General features: G+C 44.0%; 1 protein-coding gene across 2 annotated transcripts in view; it reads right to left on the bottom strand.

The window, feature by feature from the left end:
• SUSD4 (sushi domain containing 4) overlaps positions 1–22,900 on the bottom strand; it is a 133,686-nt gene that overhangs the window by 35,084 nt on the left and 75,702 nt on the right. For both annotated transcript variants that reach the window (XM_070385458.1, XM_070385459.1), the window contains exons 3-4: positions 21,509–21,721; positions 2,473–2,646 (exon numbers count right to left, since the gene is read on the bottom strand). In XM_070385458.1, the coding sequence (XP_070241559.1) occupies positions 2,473–2,646; positions 21,509–21,721 (387 nt within the window). The remainder of the gene's footprint in view (positions 1–2,472; positions 2,647–21,508; positions 21,722–22,900) is intronic.

The following is a 22,900-nucleotide window of genomic DNA, read 5'->3' as shown; positions in this document are numbered from 1 at the left end:
CTGTAGCCCCTGTATTGGAACTGCAGAGTCTTAACCACTGAAGTTCCGAATAATTTTTTTTCTTTTTTTTTTTTTTGAGCTGAAAACTGACAGTGTTCATGGCAAAAGAGAAATGGGGGGAGGGAAGCTTGCAATCAGGAATAAACAGGATCAGTAACTGAGGGGGGGGGGAAGATAAGCAAATCAACACAAACAGGGAAGGTGTTATAACTCCTGAGCAGGGTTCAAATGAGTGAGCACATTTGGGTGCCCATTCCCCCTCCTGGGAAGGAGTGCAGTTCTAAGCTCCCCACGTGGGTAAGTGTATCCCCTAAGTAAAAAACTGACTCTGACCCACAGGGAGAAGGAAGCATCTCCTAAAACAGGGGAATGGCCTTGGGACAGTCCCCCATCCAACCCCAAAAGGAGATGGAAGTAGGGGTTGTAACATGTGCAGCTAATCAGAGAAGGAAAGCTACGCCACTCTTGGTCTCTGACAGCCTGTCCTAAAAATACAGTAGAAAACTGGCTTCGACTCAATAGGTGAATGTGATTTCTATTTGCACTTTGAGATAATAGAGAGAAGGCTCCTCAGGCTTTAACCCCTGGATCTATAGGTGCAAATAAAAATTACAGGATGAAATGTCACTCGAAGGGCCAATTATATTCCCCCCAGGGACTCCAGAGGTGTCAGACTCTCTACAGCAACCCTGCTGTGTCTGTGAGGATGGGAGGGAGGTGCAGGGGCTGGAAGGGGGATCAGGGCCCAGAACAGGGGCACCTCCTCTGTGGGGACCAAGGGCTCTGAGGAGGGATGACGGTGGCCATAGGCTGTATTGCTCTCAGAAGAAGCACACCTCTCGAGATTAGCAGCCAGCTCATTTGTTGTTGAAAAAAACCCATCAAAGCTGTGTTAAGGACTGAGATCTAGTAAGTGGTGGTGGAGGCATAAGGGGTCCCAGACAGAGCAAGAAAAAGCCTGCACTTGAACTCCTAATGATGACACTCCAAGACGTCTATCACCATAGGGCATTTAAAAAAGAAAATCAGTGGGGCAAAAAGAACTCATAAAGAAGCATCCTGTAGTTACGTGACGTAAAAGGAAATGGAAAGCGTAGGAGAACCACAAGAAAAGTGGAAGATGTGAAAGCAAGAAGGGCTTGGAGCCCGAAATAATTATCTTGGTTTGGATATCGCTGCAGGATCAGAGCGAAGCAGTGGTTAATAAAGTTCATTCGGATAAACAGCCCCACCTAAAAGACGCCTGCTGATTCTAAGGAGAGTGAGTCTCTGACAGTGCAAATAAATCACGCATCTCCTTTAACAAGGTAACGCATAACAGCTCAACAACACAGGAAGTTTCCGGGGAACATATAGGAAGGTGAGGACCTGGACTGTCTTGGTCCTCCTAATCCTGGAGCCTTTGTTTCTTCAAGGGGCCGTGGCTCTCAAGCCCTCGCATGAGGAAATGATTTATTTCCAACTATGGGGCGTGCAAAGCAATATCAGAGTCTGCCAGTGTTGATTTCCAAGCAGAAAGTTGACATCCGCCTCAACTTTAACATGCCAGTGCTTTTGGTGCAAATAAGGCTGCTCGCCCTCTCCCTTGGATGATGAATTATGCATGGGCTTCTTGGTCCTTTGGTCCAAGTCACATGTCAAAAAATAAAAATCAGAATTAATGTGAACTGGAGGGCTTATTTTCACAAACAGGGCCCTCTGTGTCTGCCTAGGCAAATTTAAAAAATGCAAGAGGATAAATATTCACCGTCTGGTTTGGATGAAATTTGAATTTGATTATTTTTCTGCTCCTCATGCATTATAAAAAAGGATAACATTATTAACAGAAAATGGCCTCTGTACGATTGGCTTTAAATATATTCGTACCACAACCGAAATCAGTATAAATGCTCTGTTATTTCCATTAAATATATAATAGTTCATCATTGTGTTCACAACCCAGTTACAAAGCTCCTAATTCTGCAACTACTTTTGGTTTCTTAGAATAAAGGAGACAGCCAGCATTCTAAAGAATAAAGTACTTTCCATTTAAACTTTTAAACTTTACAGCTGGGTATAGGGAGCTAGAGAGAATCACAGGGATCGATGTGAAGATTCCAAAAACAGAGCTTTGGTGATCAGAGTACAGAACGGCTGAACCACGGTGTGTGCATGACACTGTGTTTCCCTTCGTCATTTGCCAGCTTCCCAGGTGGCTCAGTGGTCAAGAATCCACCTGCCAATGCAGGAGATGTGGGTTCAATCCTTGGGTTGGGAAGATCCCCTGGAGGAGGGCACGGCAACCCACTCCAGTATTCTTGCCTGGAGAATCCCATGGACAGAAGAACCTGGCAGGCTACAGTCCATGGGGTCGCAAAGGGTTGGACATGACTGAGCGACTAAACAACTGCCACCTTATTAGAGAAACGTGCACTCGATCTGCAGTCGAGTCTCAAAGCAGAGCTGAGAACCACAGCCTCCATCTGCCCCTACCTTGACAGATGGGCAGATTGTCCCACGTTCCGTCATCACGACATAATGAAACCACATTGTATAGGTCAGGGTACCGGATCTTGAATCCTTCATGACAAGTGATGATTAGCTTATCTCCGTGTCTGTATGTCTTGTTATGAATCTCAGCATCTTCAATTTGCGGGATGCGGCAATCTGCAATTGTGCAAAAAGGATACATTATTTTTGGAATTCAAAGCCATTGTGGTTCACAGCTTCACAAGAAAGCTCTTATTTTCAGACTTGGTCTCGACCTACACAGCAATCTGATAAACAGTTCCTTATTTATCACTAAGGCTCAGGTCCCAAAGAGAAGCAGTAGAAGCTGCAGAATCTTCTTCACAAAGAAACAGGAAGAGGAGTTGTGGGTGCAGAGGTCCAAGCCCAAAAGGAAGCTGGTTTTCTGCCTTCAACACTTCCCACCCTACAGCTGAGCTTACAGATAATTCTGGAAATGAATGAAGAAAGACCAAAGCTGGGGGTTCACCTGAACTGTCCGGCGGGTTGCCCACTTGGTGGCGTCTGTGGATGGTACACAGCACCAAACAGCCTGGCTGGCTGGTCTCACCCAGCTCTGCTGCCTCTGCCTGGGGGGCCAGGGCCAGGGCCTGATAAGGAAATAGGCTTTGCAGAACAGCAGGGGGCTGAGCTGTGACTGTATTGGCTGTTAGCATTTCCCATCCGCTTTATCTGTTTTTAAAAAGATAATTTCGAATAACTAGAGCAGCACCTAGTACTGCCACTATCACAAAGGCTCAGAGGAAGCAGCTACTGTCTCCTAACCCTAACCCTAACCCTAATCATCACTTGTCATGAACGAGTCAAGATCTGGTACCTCGACCTATTGGAAAAGGCAATGGCAACCCCCTCCAGTATTCTTGCCTGGAGAATCCCATGGACAGAGGAGCCTGGCGGGCTATAGTTAATAGGGTTGCAAAGAGTCGGACACGACTGACTGTGTCAGCACAGACACAGCACACCCCGACCTATACACTGTTTCGTTATTTTGGGAAGACGGAACATGGGACAATCTGCCCAGCTGTCAAGGCAGGGGCAGATGGAGGCTGTGGTTCTCAGCTCGGCTTTGACTTCTGCTCTGGGAGGGGAAGACTCATGGCAAGAGTCAGGGGAAGAGCAGTGGGGCGGGGTGGGGATCAGCAGCCCACGCAACAGAATGGGCAACAAAAGATACAATAGAACTAGGGACTTCCCTGGTGGTCCAGTGGTTAAGAATCTGCCTTCCAGTGCAGGGGATGTGAGTTCGATACCTGGTCAGGGAACTAAGATCCCACATACCGTGGGGCAACTGAGCCTGTGTGCCGCAACCAGAGAGAAGCCAGTATGCCTCAATGAAAGACACTGCATAATGCAACTAAGATCTGATGCAGCAAAATAAGTAAAAAATAAATGAACAAATAAAACTAATCAATGGGTAATCATCTGCTTCTAACTCTGTCTACCTCCCATTTACCTGTGGGACACTCACTCTGCTGGCAAGTTGCAATCCTGCTCCTTCTGGCTCCTCACTCTAAACACCAGCCAACTAACTCCATCTGGATTTTGTTGTTGTTGTTGTTGTAATTTGTCGTTTGCTTGTTTTTTAGTGGAGTGTAGTTGATTAATAAAGTTGTGTTAGTCTCAGGTGTACAGCAAAGGGAATCAGTTATACATATATATGCGTCCTTTTTCAGATTCTTTTCCCATTTAGGTTATTACAGAATATTAAGCAGTGCTATTCAGTGTCTCCTTGGTGGTCTTCTATTTTAAATATAGCAGTGTGTATATGTCAATACCATCTGGTGTAAGTCACTTAGGTCACCATGTGTCTCTCTCCAGCTCCTGTTTAAAGTCTCTCATTTTACATGCATATATGTTTAAAAGCATGAGCTATCTATCTCTAGTTTTAGAATCAGGTAGATGAGCTATATTCCCATTTTTGTGTGTCTTAATTTTCTGAAACAAGGCAAAATTTAAAAACAGCATTTTGAGGATCATACAGACTTCCTCCAGAAAGTTTTCAATGGATTTCTCAGCCATTCCCCAAAGCCTACTGAATCCAGAATAGTCTGGAATAGTATTCATAAGAAACCTGAGTTTCAGGTTCCTCTAAGCTTTGAACTGTCAGCTCTCAGGCAAAAAGTCCTGGGAACTCTGATGCAGGGACTGGCTGGATGAGGGCTCTGGGGGCTGGGACTTGGGGGGCTTTAAAGAGAGCATGTCACGGGGGTTATCATGTGGGTTTGGGGCTGGGTTTACTGGGAACACTCTGACAGCAACGGACTCCAGAAAACAGAATCAGTGACAGGAAAACCTCAGGCAGAAAAGGGTCTCCCAGGCAGAGGAGGGACCTGGCAGCTGGGAGACAGGCGTGGTGGCCGTTTAGCAACCCGCATGGGTCATCAGAGTCCAGTGCTCGTGAGCCCAGCTCAGCTGTGACCTTAGCCCTCCTTCCCACCATGAGCTTGAGAGCAGGGACTATGCCGCTACTTCCTGTGACGTTCCTTCCATGCTTCCAGACCTCTGTACACACCTGGGGAGGAAAGGCTGAGAGGGGCCATGGAGACCTGAGAAGCGGATTCATTCCAGGCTCTGGCAGCTAAGCCTCCCCCTGATGATGAGGAAACCCATTATCAGCTCTTCCCTTTGCCTCTGGATCCAACAGAGGGAGTCTTGGCTGGAGACTGGGTTCTGGTTTCAATTTTACCTCTCATTTTTGCATGGAAAGAGTTTTTCAGGCTATGAAAAGAGGTCTTCTAACTGTTCATGTTTTTCTACAAGAATAGCTGACTTCCTCCCAAATGAATCCCAGAATAATCATGACTGGTGCGTCCGTGTGTGCTCAGTTGCTTCAGCGGTGTCCGACTCTTTGCGACCCTATGGACTGTAGCCCACTAGGCTCCTGTGTCCATGGAATTCTCCAGGCAAGAATACTGGAGTGGGTTGCCAGGCCCTCCTCGAGGGGATCTTCCCAACGCAGGTATCAAACCCATGTCTCCTGCACCTCCTGCATTACAGGCAGATTCTTTACTGCTGAGACACCCGGGGAAGCCCAATCATGACTGGAGACACAAATAATTGACAGTTCTGCACACCACTGCAGCCTTCTTCTTAACGGAAAATGTGAATTACATTTTTTTCAATATCGCTCTGCAGAAATGATTCACAGCAAATAAAAACACATTTATCAAGGCATCCGTCTGTAAATCTGGGATGTAAATAGATCCTGTGGTAGTAATTTATATGACTAAACAACTATTTTCATGATTGATTTAAAACTTATTCAAGAATTAACCAGTATACTCAGGAGGTGGTCAGCTAGCAGCAGTAAACTCAGTGGGTGGGAACGGCCATGTGGCTGTAGTAACACAAGGACATTGGCTGACCACAGTACAAGCACCGAACCTTGTTTCTGAAGGTGGTTACACTCCATAGTAGTCTACAGTATAGCATGCTTTGAACTTCTAATTAGAACATCTTGTTTCCATAGGCAGGAGCCAGGGACTAGAGGTTCAAAGGGGATTCACTGCCTCCCATATGCCAGTACTTTATGTACTCGACTCAAAGAAGAGTCAGCACAGGGAGTGATGCAGGACCAATTTACTACATGAGATGATCCGCATATTCACTGGGGAGTCAGTGGAAGTTTGGAGTTTAAATTCCACCATGGTAGAAAGACCAGGAGCATCTGTGCTCTACATGTAAAGACAAAACTCAAATAGACCAGCTCTAGCAAAGCCTAAACTAAACTGTGATAGGAGAAAATTCTGTCCAGAGCCTTTCTAATTTTTTTTTAAAATCCAGAATAGCTGGCACCCAGTCCTCCCACTGAAGGAGGGTAATGTAGAAAGAAAAAAGCATCTGGGAAAAGTCCCAACCCATCAGTGGTAGCAGCCAACAACTCTAGTCCTTATTTTTATGGAAAGAAACATACCAGGATCTTTAGTCTCTGAAAAGAAACACATACATCTTCATCAATTCTAAAGTTTTCAATAGAAATAACACAATTTTCTGTAGCACCAATGCATTCAGCCAACACAAAGAATTTGTAAAAGCAACCGCAAAAATATTGTTATCAAAGACTATGAAAAGAAGGTCTATCAATAACTGATTCTATTGAGTAGAATCATGTCAACAGTCAAGACTTTTGTCTACAGAGTATCAATGGGCACTTTGGAAATATAACTTGAGGCTTCCATGCCTGACATCCTCTTTCACAAACCTACAACTATCATTATTTTTGTATCCTGCTTCTAGTAACAATGAGAATTTAATATAATAAATAAATAAAGGAGTGGACAGAGACCCCAAGGCAGTCCTACACACATATACCCATGTACAAATCAATTGATCCAATTAGTTGCAGACAGCAAAGTCCTAAAGGATGGAGCAGTAAAGAGAAAGAGGAATTTCAAAGAATATGTGCCATATTTTAAGATTTATTTTTCTTTAAAATGTTGGTTGGGGCTTCCCAAGTGGTGCTATTGGCTGCCAATGCAGGAAATATAAGAGACACAGGTTCAATCCCTGAGTTGAGAAGATGCCCTAGGGGATGGCATGACACCATTCTAGCATTCTTGCCTGGAGAATCCCATGGACAGAGGCGCCTGGTGGGCTACAGTCCATAGTGTCACAGAGAGTCAGACACAACTGAAGCAACTTAGCAAAATGTTAGTCATATGTGAAAACAAATCTGATTCCTTTAAAATGACAAATTTCTGCATCAATCTGCCTGCCAAAGTGTTCACAGAAGCATGAATACATGATACACACTTAGAGATTCATAATTCCTGTTAGCATATTAAAGGTTCTGAAAGCCTTGCTCTAAAGAATTCTACTGGATCTAGTTTAAGCCAGCATCTGTAAAGCTTATTATTCATCCATCAGTTCATTCAATCATTGAGTTACTGAGCATTACCTCTAGTCCTGGTACATTCTAGGTGTTGAGGATAGAGAAAACGTCAAGAATTTTACTCTTGTGGCATTTGCATGGCAGGAGACTGCTAACAGGCAAATTATCAGGTAAGTGAGCTAGAAAATAATAGGCAATGATCACTGCTATGATGAACATGTAACAAGGTAATAGAAGAGGGACTGACTCAGGGACTCCTTTAATTTGGGAAGACAGGAAAGGCGCCTCTGAGGAAATGACATTTATTAAGCTGAGATCTAATGACAAGAAGAATCCAATCATGTGTGGATTGGGGAGAAGAGTATTTCAGGTGGAGGGAACCGCCACTACACAGGCCAGGAGAGAGTTCAGTGTCCTTAAAAACCCAAAGGAAGATTAGAGTGCCTGGAATATAGTAAGCGAGAGTAAGATGGAAAGGTCAGATCATGCAGGGCCTTGTAGATAAGGACAGGGCATTTGTTTTTACTTCAGTGTGGTGCGAACTCCTGGACTTCTAAAGCACAGGCCATGACACACTCTGTATCTTGTGGGTACGTGCAGTAAGGGGCTGTCCTTGCCCAAAGGGTGTTCTGGCCTTTGCCCTCAGCTCCTGGGAAGTAACCACTAAGTCCCTGGAATGTGCAATCTGAGATGAGTATCTTTTTTAATTGGAGCTTAAAGATTGAGGGCAGGAGAAAAGGGGGATGACAGAGGATGAGATGGTTGGATGGCATCAGCGACTCAATGGACATGAATTTGAGCAAACTCCAGGAGATAGTGGACAGAGGAGCCTGGTGCGCTGCAGTCCATGGGGTTGCAAAGAGTCAGATACCACTGAGCGACTGAACAACAACAGTGTGCTTTGGCCAGCCAGGCAACATCGGCCCATGCAGTTACCAGCTCTACTTTGGAAAGAACTGGAGATGCACAAATGGCCAACCATGTCTACATGACCGAGCTCCAATTAAGATGCTGGACACCAAGCCTCGGTGAGCTTCTCCGGTTGTCAATACTCAACGTGTATTGACACACACTGTTGCTGGGGAACAGGCCCTGTGTGTACAGCTCACTGGGAGAGAAATACTAAAAGCTCATGCCTGGTTCCTCCTGGACCTGTGTGCCTCTCTTCCTAGATAATGTTAATCTGTGTCCTTTCACTGCCATACATCATAATCATGAGTATCATCAGTCCTTCTGGTGAATTACTGAACTTGAAGATGGACTTGGGGACTTCTAAACTTGTGACTGGGTTCAGAGTGATAGTCTTGGGGACCCTTGAACTTGCAGTTGGTTACAGAGGTGATGGTGGTTTGGGGGGAGTCCCCAAACCTTGTATCACAACACCCTTTTTTTAACTTACTATCTACTAACACCCCTCAGAATCACAGCTGTGTATCCGTGGTGCTCCACATCGCTACTATTCTACAGAACTCCTGCTCCATGCAATAGTGCTTAGAGAACTGTTCTGACCACCATCATTTACTTGGAATAGAATCAACTGCAGCTAATGATGTCATCATAAACCAGCAACATGAGAAAAGTAGAGGCGAGGGTTGTGCTATTCAGAAAGGCGATGACTGGAGACAGTGGCTTCTTCATTGAAAAGGGGCACCACCATGTGGGTAGTTTTGCTTTGGGAGCAGGGCTAGCTCAGGCTGTTTCTTTCTCCTTTGTAGGATACTGACTCTTACAAAAACAGAAGACACACCAGGACAGGGTACTCAAGACCACATGGCTCTCAGCTGAATGTTAAAGTGGAATTATCATGAGGCCATCCTTAAAAACCACTGAGAAAAAGGCATGCGGAAAAGAACTGCATGGAGTCATGTTATTATAAATAAGCATGTTTCTTGTACTTTGTGTTTTCTTTTGATCTATAGATTGGTATATTTTATTTATTTGTGGTGGAAAAAGGCAATTAGTATCTGTTATTTAAAGTATTTATATTTAACACTTGGATAGTAATTCTTTCTACAGAAAGAATTCTTAGGGGTCCACTCTGAAGGACTCAGACCATTATACATGTCTTTTAAGCATACATAGAAAATTTACAAAACTTGACCATACTTGGGCCATAAAACAAGAACACATTTCAAAAGACTGAGACTATAGAGTATGTTTTCTGGTAACAGTGAAACAGACTTGAATACAGCCATCCCTCAGTATCCATGGGGCACTGATTCCAAGTAAGACCTCCTCCCCCACCCCATGGACACCAAAATCCACAGATGCCCACATCTCTTATACAATATGGTGAAGCATTTGTATACAACCTACACACATCCTCCTGTATACTTCAAATCATCTCTAGACTAATACAATGTAAATTACATGTAAATAGTTGCAAATAATAATATGATAATATAAAAAACTAAGTCACATAATGCAAGAAGATATTTTTAGCACATACAAACAATGTAGGGCTTGTATTCAGTACATATTAAAAACTCAGTATAAATAAAAATCAATGAGAAAAAGACAACTCAGTAGATAAATGGGCAAGTGAATTGAACAGGCACTTCATAAGAGAGGATAACAAGGTGTTCAATAAATATACAAATAGGTGTTTAACTTCCTACTCACCAGGGAAACCACAAGCTACCACTAAATACCCACCGGCATCTAAAATACTGATAATGCAAGTGTTGGCAAGGAGTAACTGGGACTCTCACCCTCTGTTGCGGGAGTGTAAATTGGCACAACCACTTTGGATAATGGCAGTACCTATTAACACTAAAATACAGATATATCCTACAATCCAGCATGTTCAATCATAGGAGTATATCCAACAGAACGTGGATATATATATATATTCACCAAGAGGTGTGTTCAAGAATGTTCACAGCAGCCCTATTTGTAACAGACCCAATTGGAAAAACATTAAATTTTCATTAACAGCAGAGTGTTAAAATATTGTCTATTCTTATAACAGAACACGATGTAGCAATGCCAATGAACAAACTACAGCCACATGCCGTAACACGCATGGGGGCTTCCCTGCTGGTCCAGTGGGGAAACCTCCAAGCTCCTAATGCAGGGGGCCCAGGTTCGATCCCTACTCAGGGGACTAAATCCCACAAGGTGCAACTAAGACTCTGCATGCTGCAGCAAAGGTCAACGATCCCATGTGTGGCAGCTAAGACCCGGCACAGCCAAATAAGTAAATAAATATTTTTAAAAAACAATACATGCATGACTTTTACAAACATAAAGTAGAAGTCCAACATAAAATTATACTTACTTTATAATTCCATGTATATAAACTCAAAACTAAGACAAAAGTAAGTTAAGCTTAAAATAGTACCATTTTTAGGAATGCATCAGTTCAGTTCAGGTCAGTTCAGTCACTCAGTCGTGTCCGACTCTTTGCAACCCCATGAACCGCAGCACGCCAGGCCTCCCTGTCCATCACCAACTCCCAGAGTCCTCCCAGACCCATGTCTATCAAGTCGGTGATGTCATCCAATCATCTCATCCTCTGTCATCCCCTTCTCCTCCTGCCCTCAATCTTTCCCAGCATCAGGGGCTTTTCCAATGAGTCAGCTCTCCACATCAAGTGGCCAAAGTATTGGAGTTTCAGCTTCAACATCAGTCACTCCAATGAATACCCAGAACTGATCTCCTTTAGGATGGACCAGTTGGATCTCCTTGAAGTCTAGGGGACTCTCAAGAGTCTTCTCCAACACCACAGTTCAAAAGCATCAATTCTTCTGCACTCAGCTTTCTTTATAGTCCAACTCTCACATCCATACATGACCACTGGAAAAACCATAGCCTTGACTAGATGGACGTTTGCTGGCAAAGTAATGTCTCTGCTTTTTAATATGCTATCTAGGTTGTTTATAACTTTCCTTCCAAGGAATAAGCGTCTTTTAATTTCATGGCTGCAATCACCATCCGCAGTGATTTTAGAGTCCAGAAAAATAAAGTCTGACACTGTTTCCACTGTTTCCCCATCTATTTGCCATGAAGTGATGGGACCAGATGCCATGATCTTTGTTTTCTGAATGTTAAGTTTTAAGCCAACTTTTTCACTCTCCTCTTTCACTTTCATCAAGAGGCTCTTTAGTTCTTCTTCACTTTCTGCCATAAGGGTGGTGTCATCTGCATATCTGAGGTTATTGATATACTTCCAGACAAAGTGATTACCATGGGAAATGATCACCATGATTCAGGGAAGGGGTTATCTCAGAGAGGCAGAGGGGAGGCAGCAACTGGGAGGGGCTTCTGGGATACCAGTGATGCTCTACAACTTCACCTGGATAATCATGACAAGAGCGTTTGATTTGTGATAACTCACTGAACTGTTTGGTTCTATATGAATCTCTCTATATATGTTATATTTTATGAATTTTAAAAGGTTAAAGAAACAACAACAAAATTAATCCAGAAAGAGGAGTAAGGGAATTCACTGTGAAGGCACTGATCTTTCCCAGCTACACTGGGAGCTTCTGGGCCTGACAGATAATGCTTACCAGAATTTCGGGAAATGAACGACTAAATATCTTGGGGTGACATTTAAATTTCCAAAAGCATAAAACTTTAATTATTTTCTAGAAACTATTTTCTTTTTAAAAAACCTTTGAGGTCTCTTTCCACCTTCCAGAGGTAGACTATATTTTCAACAATGAAATGATAGAAGCACTTGGTTGTCAGAGCTGAGCTCACAAGAAAAATAAAAGAATGTCATTCAAATACCAGTCTCATGGGCTGGGGACTTTTGGAAATTCTAACCTACATCTTGATGTTCTACTTGTGGAGTGCCTATGGCAAATATCTCAAGGTGTGCTCTGAGGCCTGCCAGCATGAGGATCTCCTGGAGGTGCCTGCTAAATTCAGATTCCTAATGCATATAAATCTCTAAGAGGAGGTCTGGTGAGGTGCATTTCTAACACACACTTTGGGCAGTTCCCATGAAGTCAAAGTTGAGAACCACTGCTTCATGGATACACAAAGTGATTGACTAGCAGAGGCTGGCTCACATTTAACAAGTCCCCACCATCCTTAGCAGCTATGTCAGACAAATGTAGTAAAGAACAGAATCCTATCTGAGCAGCTAGAAGGCAGCTCTGCACCCAAGGCCTCTCCCTCTGCAGTCAGGTGTGGGATTCCAAAGAGATCTGCATCATAACAGGACTCTCAAGATGCAGATTGGGGAGCCATGGTCATCTCCAAACCACTCAAGAACCACATGAGGGGAAATTAACTTGGTCTGGGATGGGTTTGGAAGGACACCCGTGGGGGCTGCCCTGCATTTTTCACAGGCAGCCAACCTAATTCTGGGTAGTATCTGCTGCAAGTTTGTGAAAAACTGGCTTTCTAGAGAATCTTGGTGATCGACTTGGTGTTTGAGGTTGTGAAACATGATTTGAAAACAATCATTTTGTGACCTTTACACACGATCTGACAAGGCTGTGTACACATATGGATGTTCCGCATTTGCCGAATAATTCTGTGGCTTAAATCAAGTTCCTACTCCCATGGCACCTGTAAGAGAGGGCGAAGTGCAGCACTCACACGACACTCGAGATGACGGCAGGCAGCTGGTAAAGTCTGCTAGGATTCGGATTTTCCCTCTGCACTTCTAGGGGGCTCAGCTGTGCAGGCTTGTCTGTGGCGGCCCAGCCGTCATCTAGCAACAATGATAACTGATCATTTCTGTCATTTATCTTTGCTGCATGTGCCCCCATCTGACCTGACCTTACTTCCTCTGGATTTTGTTTTTCCTTTCAAGTCATGATCACATTTAAGTTAAAAAAAATCTCTTAAAGAACAAAAACTGAAACTCACACTGAAGCCACAAAGGAGGGAGGGTAGGGAAGCAGTGACTTCTGTTACCAGAAGCATAAATAAGAAATGGCAGTGGTCCTGGAGACAGAGAGAGGCAGCCCTCTGCTCCTTCCCATCTTAGAAGACAGAAAATGAGAAGAGATTATCTTAGGGGAAGACATGCAAATACTTGCCCTTGTGGGTACTGCCTGCTGTTTCTGATAACCCATGTCCGAGGCAACAAGAAAGAAATTTTGGATGATAGAAAATGTATGTGAGAGGAAAAGGATCCTAAATAAAACATTTTGAAAGCATCCATCTGTTTGGGGGAAGCTTCTGGAGCTGGGAGACAACTTACCTTAATATAGGAGTAACTGTAAAAAAGAAGTATGACTATCTTGCTTTTGAAAAATGCCTGCACCCTACAGTTTCACTGAATAAAGGAGTTATCTGCCATCTTTACTGCCAGCTTTAGCTCATAAGTCAAGTTGAATTTTTTAATCAAAAATGTATAATGTAATAATACTACTTAAACTCACATTGCACCTTTTACCCAGGAAACTCAAAGAACCTTCTTAACATCAAATTATTAATCTCATAGCAATCCTGGTCAGATCTATGCGAGTCAAATACTTTAGTAAGTACTTAAAAATAATGTTTGCTTAGTGAATTCATCTATTCCCCTCCTCTGCAAGGAGCTGGGGCAGAGAAAGGTTCAGCATGGGGACACAGCAGGTGGGTGCGGGGACAGCACCCTCGTGCTGTCTGTGACCTTCAGCCGCAAGCAGACAATGTAGGTGATTGAGACAAAGAAGGGCAGATGCCAGTGGTAGCTGAAATCACCCTGGGAGCTTTTAACCATGTTTGAGCTCCCATTGCCCAGAACCACCAAAATAGAATCTCTTGGAGAACATTCCAGACACTGTTATTTCTAAAAGTTCCCCAGGTGATGCTGACTTGCAGCCTGGGTTGCACACCACCGGGATGGTGGAAAGAGCACTGAACCAGGAGTCAGGATGCAGGTTCTAATCCTGGTTTATTTGCCAGGTGACTTGTGTAAGTCACTTAAACTCTATGGGCTTTAGTTTCTTTTCTTTTTTAATAACTTTTTTCTGGGGGGTGGGGAGCTACACAACTTGAGGGATCTTAGTTCCCTAACTAGGAATCGAACCTGGGCCCGCAGCAGTGAAAGCACCAAGTCCTAACCACTGGACTGCCGGGGGAGTCTCAGCTTTAGTTTCCTTGTTTATAAAAGCACAGCCCCATGGCCAAGGGATGAGAGAAGACAGGAAGGAAGCAGCCAAAGGAAACAACGGCCATTGCACTGGGGCCTGCCTTGCCCGCCTCCTGCAGGAGAACCACCTGCTTGGACTGGCTGGTAATACATGGTGCTATCTACTGTGGGAGCTGGTCATCACATGCTCATGTGTCATCTGTACTCTCATCTCCCTCTAGATGGAGGGACCTTGCCCTCCAGAAGTACTGAGAGGCCAGATGAGGTTGCTCTAAGGGCTGTGGGGCAAAGCTCTCAGGTACCACCGGGGCCCCAGGGCTGCAGGTCCAACTAGACCATCCTGCCAGGGGCTTTACTGGTCCTTCTCAAAGTGAGGAAAGCCATCCCAAGGCGGGCTGTCCTTAGAGGGGCAGCGGTTCACGGGTTACACTAACATGTGCTTTAAGCGGTGCTTTTGTCTCCTGCTTTGCTCCAGCCAATCATAGAGTAGGGGCATCCTGGGAAAGCTGCCTGCTCAGCGAGCTGGTTCTCAAACAAGCGGCAGTTGATGGACCTCAGCTCTCAGCATCATGGTCCCAAGGTCGTTTAGAAGAGCCACAGTGGCTTCAAGCTGGTCTGGAATGTGCTCTGGAAGACTCTCACTTGAACAGGCCAACTGCCTGCGAGAACCCAAATCCTTTTTATTTGCTTGGTATGGGTCTATCTGAAATTTACCAATGCAATCATTAATTATTCGCAGAGCTGCTCAAGGGAGAAGGTGAGGAGAAAAGAGAAAGATCCTTTCTACCTTGAAGAGGAGAGGTCTGAGAAGAAGTCCTCAATTATGAGAGCCCTCTGCAAAGAAATGTCTGTCCGCTGGTGTAGCTGCTACCTCCCTGGGCACATGCTCTGGAGGAGGAAACTCAAAGGAGACAAGAAACAGGTGTGTTTCTGCACACAAAGTATGCAATCTACCTCCAAGGATGCTCCACAGACACCCTGAATCCACTCAGAAGCTCAACTTCTGGGTCTGGCTTTAAACGATGTCCCAGACACTCTCCCAGGAAAGAGACTCAGAGGGAAGAGGGATTTAGGTGCTACGGGACATCTAGGTAATGGTCTCTCACCCTACCCAGGAACTGCGCACAATTATTTAGTTAGCTGTCTTGGGCAGTTAGTTCAGTTCAGTTCAGTCGCTCACTCATGTCCGACTCTCTGAGACCCCATGAACTTTGGTCATAGCTTTTCTTCCAAGGAGCAAGTGTCTTTTAATTTCATGGCTGCAGTCACCGTCTGCAGTGAATTTAGAGCCCAAGAAAATAAACTCTGCTATTGTTTCCCCATCTATTTGTCATGAAGTGATGGGACCAGATGCCATGATCTTAGTTTTTTGAATGTTGAGTTTTAAGCCAGCTTTTCACTCTCCTCTTTCACTTCTATCAAGAGGCTCTTTAGTTCCTCTTCACTTTCTGCCATAAGCGTGGTGTCATCTTCATATCTGAGGTTATTGATATTTCTCCTGGCAATCTTGATTCCAGCTTGTGCTTCTTCCAGCCCAGCGTTTCTCATGATGTACTCTGCACATAAGTTAAATAAGCAGGGTGACAACATACAGCCTTTATGTACTTCTTTCCCTATTTGGAATCAGTTTGTTGTTCCATGTCCAGTTCTAACTGTTGCTTCCTGACCTGCATACAGATTTCTCAAGAGGCAGGTCAGGTGGTCTGGTATTCCCATCTCTTTAAGAATTTTCCAGAGTTTGTTGTGATCCACACAGTCAAAGGATTTAGCGTAGTCAATGAAACAGAAGTAGATGTTTTTCTGGAATTCTCTTGCTTTTTCTATGATCCAATGGATGTTGGCAATTTGATTTCTGGTTCCTCTGCTTTTTCTAAATCCCAGCTTGAACATCTGGAAGTTCTCAGTTCATGTACTGTTGAAGCCTCACTTGAAGAAATTTGAGCATTATTTGCTAGCATGTGAGTGCAATTGTGTGGTAGTTTGAAAATTCTTTGGCATTACCTTTCTCTGGGATTGGAATGAAAACTTTTTCCAGTCCTGTGGCCACTGCTGAGTTTTCCAAATTTGCTGGCATGTTGAGTGCAGTACTTTCACAGCATCATCTTTTAGGATTTGAAATAGCTTAGCTGGAATTCCATCACCTCTACCAGCTTTGTTCATGGTGATGCTTCCTAAGGCCCACTTGACTTCGCACTCCAGGATGTCTGGCTCTAGGTGAGCCATCACACCATCGTGGTTAAGTTCTTTAAGTGATTAAGTTAGTTAGTTCTTTAGTTAGTTCTCCAGGAAACTAGATGCTGCATGCTGCAACGAAAGATTCCACATGCCACAACAAAGACTGACGATCCTGCATGCTGGAACGAAGACCCGGCACGGCCGAAAACAGAACAAAAAAACTTCTGCCCAGCTAGCATAACCAGTGCCACAAGAAATGAGATGTGTCGTGTATCCAGCTGGGCCAAGGGGTAGTCAAGTAGTGATACATTTCCATTAATATTGATATTAAATAGGGTTTGGGCAACACATAGACGGATTCTTCTCTGCTCCTCCCATATGATATTTATACATAATACAAATGGATTTGAATTCATTTTATTTTGGTTTCTTTGGGATGTTTATTTTTATTTATTTATTTTTAAATATTGATTTATTTGGTGGTGCTGGGTCTTCGTTGTGGCACGCATGATCTTTAGTTGCAACATGTGAGATATAGTTCTCTGACCAGGGATCAAACCTGGGCCCCCTGCGTTGGGAGTGCTGAGTCTTAGCCACTGGACCACCAGGAAGGTCCTAGGATGTTTATTTTTTAATAAACTACTTCTTCACGATGTGCAAAAAACCACAGTCTGAAGTGCCACAGTACTGACCCCACCTCTTTTAAAGCTTTCAGGACAGGACAGTGTGTTTCTATGTCCTGATTTGACACGTGTTTCATTAAGTGTCAAGTGAATTTACGCAAAGTCAATCTGATTTTATCTACACTTTTTCTTATGAAATGTGGGAAAGGGATGTATTAGCAGGGAAAGTGTGCCCCAGTAGATGAGCTGAGTGATTTTGGAAAGGAAGAGGCCCAGACGGTGGCTGTCCTCCTGGCCTTTAGTCCCTGTACTTACTGTGTCAGCAGCCCTGTGCCCACAGGGAGTATTTTCAGTGCTCTGCCAACCCCACGGTCCCCTCTCCACCATATTGGTCACCTCCCCTGCTCCCTGGACCATAAGTATCTTCACCCCTACTCAGGGACATGAAGGTTTTGGTCTTACAGAAGCAGCTTGGAGAAGCAGAGATATCTCTTAGGCTAGAGGCTTTGGATTCCAGGGATTCCCTGGTGGCTCAGACAGTAAAGCATCTGCCCGCAATGCGGGAGACCCGGGTTTGATCCCTGGGTTGGGAAGATCCCCTGGAAAAGGAAATGGCAACCCACTCCAGTACTCTTGCCTATAAAATTCCATGGATGGAGGAGCCTGGTGGGCTACAGTCTATGCGGTCGCAAAGTCAGACACGACTGAGCAACTTCACTTCACTTCACTTTGGATTCCAGAAAATTAATTCATTGCCTATATTATCAGTTCTGCGAGTCCAAATGTCTATAAGTGAGTTTGCTTGGAATAAACCACTTAGACTGGAGTAAAGTGAGAGAAGGAGATGACTGGTACATGTGGCAGGGTGAAGTGGAGCATAAAAGAGGGAATCTGAGTGAATGCACAAGAAAATATTTGCCTTAATACCACCTTGCTTCTGTAGAGCACTTTACTGCTATAAAGCATTTCAATGCATTTGAACATATTTTTCAAAATCTGTGTCTCAGGCAGAACTGGCTGACAGCTGAGAAGATTGGAAGGAGTCCAGGTAACAGTGATAAGACCTGGGCTAGAACAGATGTGTCCCTAAAAAGCCATTTAAGTCTGGGAAGACTCTTGGCTTCTCTGAGACTCGGTTTCCCTATTGATTGAACACAAACTAACTTAGAATGAGGGCTTGAGTGATCTGATTTCTATGAGTCCCTTCAACTCTGAATGTTGATGATGCCATTTGGTATAACAATGTGTTTTTGCATAGCTGATTAAAATAGGAATTTTGTGATGCAAGAAGTTAGACATTACCTTGTAGAAGAAAAAGTACTGGCTTAGAACTAGTTACAAATCTGCAGCTTACTCACCAGCTATGTGACTTTGACAAAGTGAGTAAACTTCTCTGGGCCTCAGTTTCCTAAACAGGAAATAAGGACAATGAGACTTGCCTTGCAGGGCGACTGCACATGTTAGATGAGATAGTGAATCTGAACACACTTCCAAACTCTAATGACCTATAAAAACGTGATCATGTATTACTGTTATCACTATTACCAGCACACACAAAAAAATTCATTAGCTCTCTAAGAATTACCTGACAAGGGAAAACAAATGAATTAAGCAGCTGTTACTATTCACCCAGCATAAATCCTAATCAGAGAGTAAAGGCCATTTACAAACCAGGGGGAAAAAAGTCTGGCTCCTTCCCTCCTCTCTGACATCCATGGAATATACTTCTATGCACCCCTTGCCCCTGTAAGCCTCATACAGAAGGCTTAGGACATTAACAATGAGGATTCTCTCCATGGCAAGGGCAAAGAAAGTAATCTCCTTATACAGATCTTTCAAAGACCAACAAAAATCAACATTTATATTAAAAATAATCACACCATCATACTTAAAAAGGAAACACCCTTTCTTCCAAACTTTATAATATGTTTAGAGCGCAACATCAGCTAGCAATGAGGAGTCCTGGACTGTCCTTTGGAAACATCTGATCATATTCTAGGATGCTGAAGCTGAAGATCCAATACTTCAGCCACCTGATGTGAAGAACTGACTCCTTAGAAAAGACTCTGATGGTGGGAAAGACTGAAGGCAGGAGAAGGGGATGACAGAGGATGAGATGGTTGGATAGCATCACTGACTTGATGGACATGAGTTTCAGCAAGCTACGGGAGTTAGTGATGGACAGGGAAGCCTGGTGTGCTGCAGTCCACGGGGTCACAAACAGTTGAATGACTAAGCAACTGAATGAACAGAACTGAATAAAAGAGCTGACTCTTCTCTGCCATCCCCATGTACACAGCCCCTCTCCTATGTGTGGGGCTACGTGTTAAGGGTTATGCATGCTGACCTATATGATAGAAGTCTCTACTCCAATGTGATTTTTCACTCCCTTTCTTGGAATTACTATGTATTATATTGCTACATACAAGGTTGGAAAGAAGCTCATCTAAAATGGGATACAATTTTTTTTTTTCCCCCAGGATGACCAAGTAATAGACGGCCTTTAACTTTGGGCAATATTCAGAAAATCTATTGGTTTTCTTTGTTCTCTGAGTTTTTCCGGGTTCTAAGTACTGGGTATCTTAGGCCATAGGTTTTAGCAGGAAAGTTTTTACATACAAACTAAATAATTTTTAAAAATTGAAGTATAGTTGATTTATAGCTGCTGCTGCTAAGTTGCTTAAGTCGTGTCCGACTCTGTGTGACCCCATGGACTGCAGCCTACCAGGCTTATCCGTCCATGGGATTCTCCAGGCAAGAACACTGGAGTGGGTTGCCATTTCCTTCTCCAATGCATGAAAGTGGAAAGTGAAAGTGAAGTCGCTCAGTCATGTCTGACTCTTAGCGACCCCATGGACTGCAACCTACCAGGCTCCTCCGTCCATGGGATTTTCCAGGCAAGAGTACTGGAGTGGGGTGCCATTGCTTTCTCCCAGTTGATTTATAATATAGTGTTAATTTCAGGTGTACAGCAAAGTGATTGCTATATATGTATATTCTTTTCAGATTCTCTTCCATTATAAGTTATTATCAGATATTGAATATAACTTCCTGTGCTATATGGTAGATCTTTATTGTTTATTTTATATATTAAATCAACTTTTTCAAATAAGCTTTTAATTAATAGAATGTTAAAGAAATCACAACTTGCCTGGACTGTATTGAAGGGGAAAAATAAATTTACTTTTAACATTTTTAATCCTTCATAGTAATTTTGGTTTTTTAAAAAAATCTTGAAAATAAAAGCAAAGATAGAAAGTAAACACTTTAAGACTAAGACACTACCATACCCATCCTTCATAATTTCCATAAGGAGGAGCATAATAGATGTTTGATCAATGCTTGTCAAATTAAATTATTTTAAAAGTTTCATAAAGAAGATATACACTAAATGAGAATAAGAGTTTACAAAGCATTATTATAAAAGCTCCATTTGAAAATAAAATCAATAATGGTGTTAAGAGAAAGTGAAACCCACTTCTAATGAACTTGATGGAATACAAGTTCTATGCCTCATGGAAACTTCGAGCTAGAATTAACTCTTGATTCATGCCTATTCCCACTTCAACCTCGCTGATCATCAGAGATATATAAGCCACAATTTGGCATTCCAATTAGTTAAACTCAATGCATTCTTTTAAATTCTAAAAGTATCTTCACAGAGTAAAAACAAAGAAGCAAAAATACACACACACACACACACACACACACACACATATATATATATGAAGTGTTTTAACCAAAAGACCTGGGGATAACTGCTAGAAGTAAATGAATATATTGTCATGATAGATAAATTTAGGGATAACTACTGGAGATAAATATCTACCTTATCAATGTATCATTGCTTGCCACAGTCCTTTCTTTCCTTAAATGAATCATGTCTAACGCAGGACTGATAAGGAGTAATTGATTTAATCCTCTGAGTAACATGCATCTTCTGTATCATTATATACAGTTTGGGCTCAAGATATTTACTGCATTTTTTATTGAGTAACATGGAAATGGGTGCTGAGTTGGCAGTTCGATAATAAATGGCCCTCATGTTATCTGAGTTGCTCTTTTGCATTGACAAAAATGGCGATAAATTGGCTTGTAATTGAGACACAGAAGGAAGATTACTCCTGATGCTGAGATGCATTTATCCCGTGCCCCAGCCCTTCCTGAGCACGCATGCTCCTCCATCAGCCTGCTGGACCACCCCTGAAACAGAGAGCAGCCCAGGGAACTGGTCCCTCTGGCACACAGCCTCGGTACCCCTGCGGCCACGAGCTGACCACGGGAGCAGCTTCCACGAGCTAGGGGTGGGGGTGGAAGGGACCGCTTTACCTTCCTGCACACAGATGGGTCTGTCACTCGGGATCCAGCCCAGGGTTCCGTTTAGATGCTTCATACACAGTCTCTTTGTAGAGCCCTTCAGTTTGAATCCGTCTTGGCAGTGAAAACGGGTGACAGAGCTTTCAAAGAAAACCCCTCCGCTGGGCGTCCTAAAGCCATTCTCCGGGACGCCGGGGTCAGCACACACCTGGAGGTCATCGAACCCTACATGGACAGAGAGAAGAAAAGATTCCTCTGAATATACTCTCTGGATCCCGAGGGCCTTCTAGGCTAAAGAGCAGATATTGTCGTCTTCCGATGCTGTGGGTCACCAAACTCCACCAACAGAAAAACCAGGAATATAAATATTCTAGCACACGTTACAGGCTGCTTTTTGCTCTTTGCTTAGAAGAGCACTCATCAGTGATTTCAGTTCCACCGTCAAGTCAGCCCTTCCAGAAAATTCTAGAAGTAGGGAGCTGAGGAAAAGTAAATCACAAAAAGCACTCAAAGCGGTAAATGTCACAACTGAAGTATAAAATGCAGAAGGGAGCCGAGGAAGGAGAGGTGGTCAGGGAAGGGGGAGATGGAATCAGAGCCCAGTATTGAAGGACCGGTGAGACCCCAAGGACCGAACCACCTTCGTGGAGGGAGGCACAGGGGAACAGCACACGTGATGGCCCAGCTGGGAGACCCAGGTGACGCCTGCAGAGCAGCAGGTGGCTGACAGCCATACAGGGCTTGCAGAAGAGGCAGGCTGGGGATGCCCACCCTCCCTTGCCTGCTGCCCTCGCCCCCATCGGCCAGTTCTGGACCATGTTCCTCATCCTCTGGGAGGCCTTCCTTATCCCCACTCCCCTCCACCTACCCTCTCTTTGTTCCACTCCTGTAATGTGATCACAGGCTTGTGCTGAATTATTGGGAGAACAGTCGCCTCATACTCTGGGTTATGAGCCCTGAAGGACAAGTTCCGAGATTTCTAACTGTTGTATCCCATGGAATCGTTCACAGTCCTGCATAGTACCTGCCCCATAAGTGTTGGATGAGTGAATAAACAGAGTTGGGAAAGAGAGTGGGAGACACACTGGGGTGACCCTAGAAAGCCAGACTCAGCGAGGAGGCTGGTGTGGAGCCATGGAGCTGGGCAGGGGGTACATGCACACAGGAGGCCCAAAGGATGGATGCTGGAGGGAGTAAGTGGAGGAGAGCGAGCTCGGGGCACGGCTGGGAGAGCCGGGCAATGGTGTGGGGAAGACGTGGTGGGCCCGAGTGCACAGAGAGTGCTAGAGGCAGCAAGGGGGGCCCCAGAGTTCAAGACATCCTGGTTCAGGGGCCCGATGTGGGGTGAGGGACGAAGGCCGATCCTTGAAACAAACGTGGATGACGTGAGCTCGCTGGCAGAGA

Source organism: Bos mutus, chromosome 16 (genome assembly GCF_027580195.1).
Source record: "Bos mutus isolate GX-2022 chromosome 16, NWIPB_WYAK_1.1, whole genome shotgun sequence".
Classification (NCBI taxonomy): Eukaryota; Metazoa; Chordata; class Mammalia; order Artiodactyla; family Bovidae; genus Bos; species Bos mutus.
This window is presented reverse-complemented; position numbering and strand designations above follow the sequence as displayed.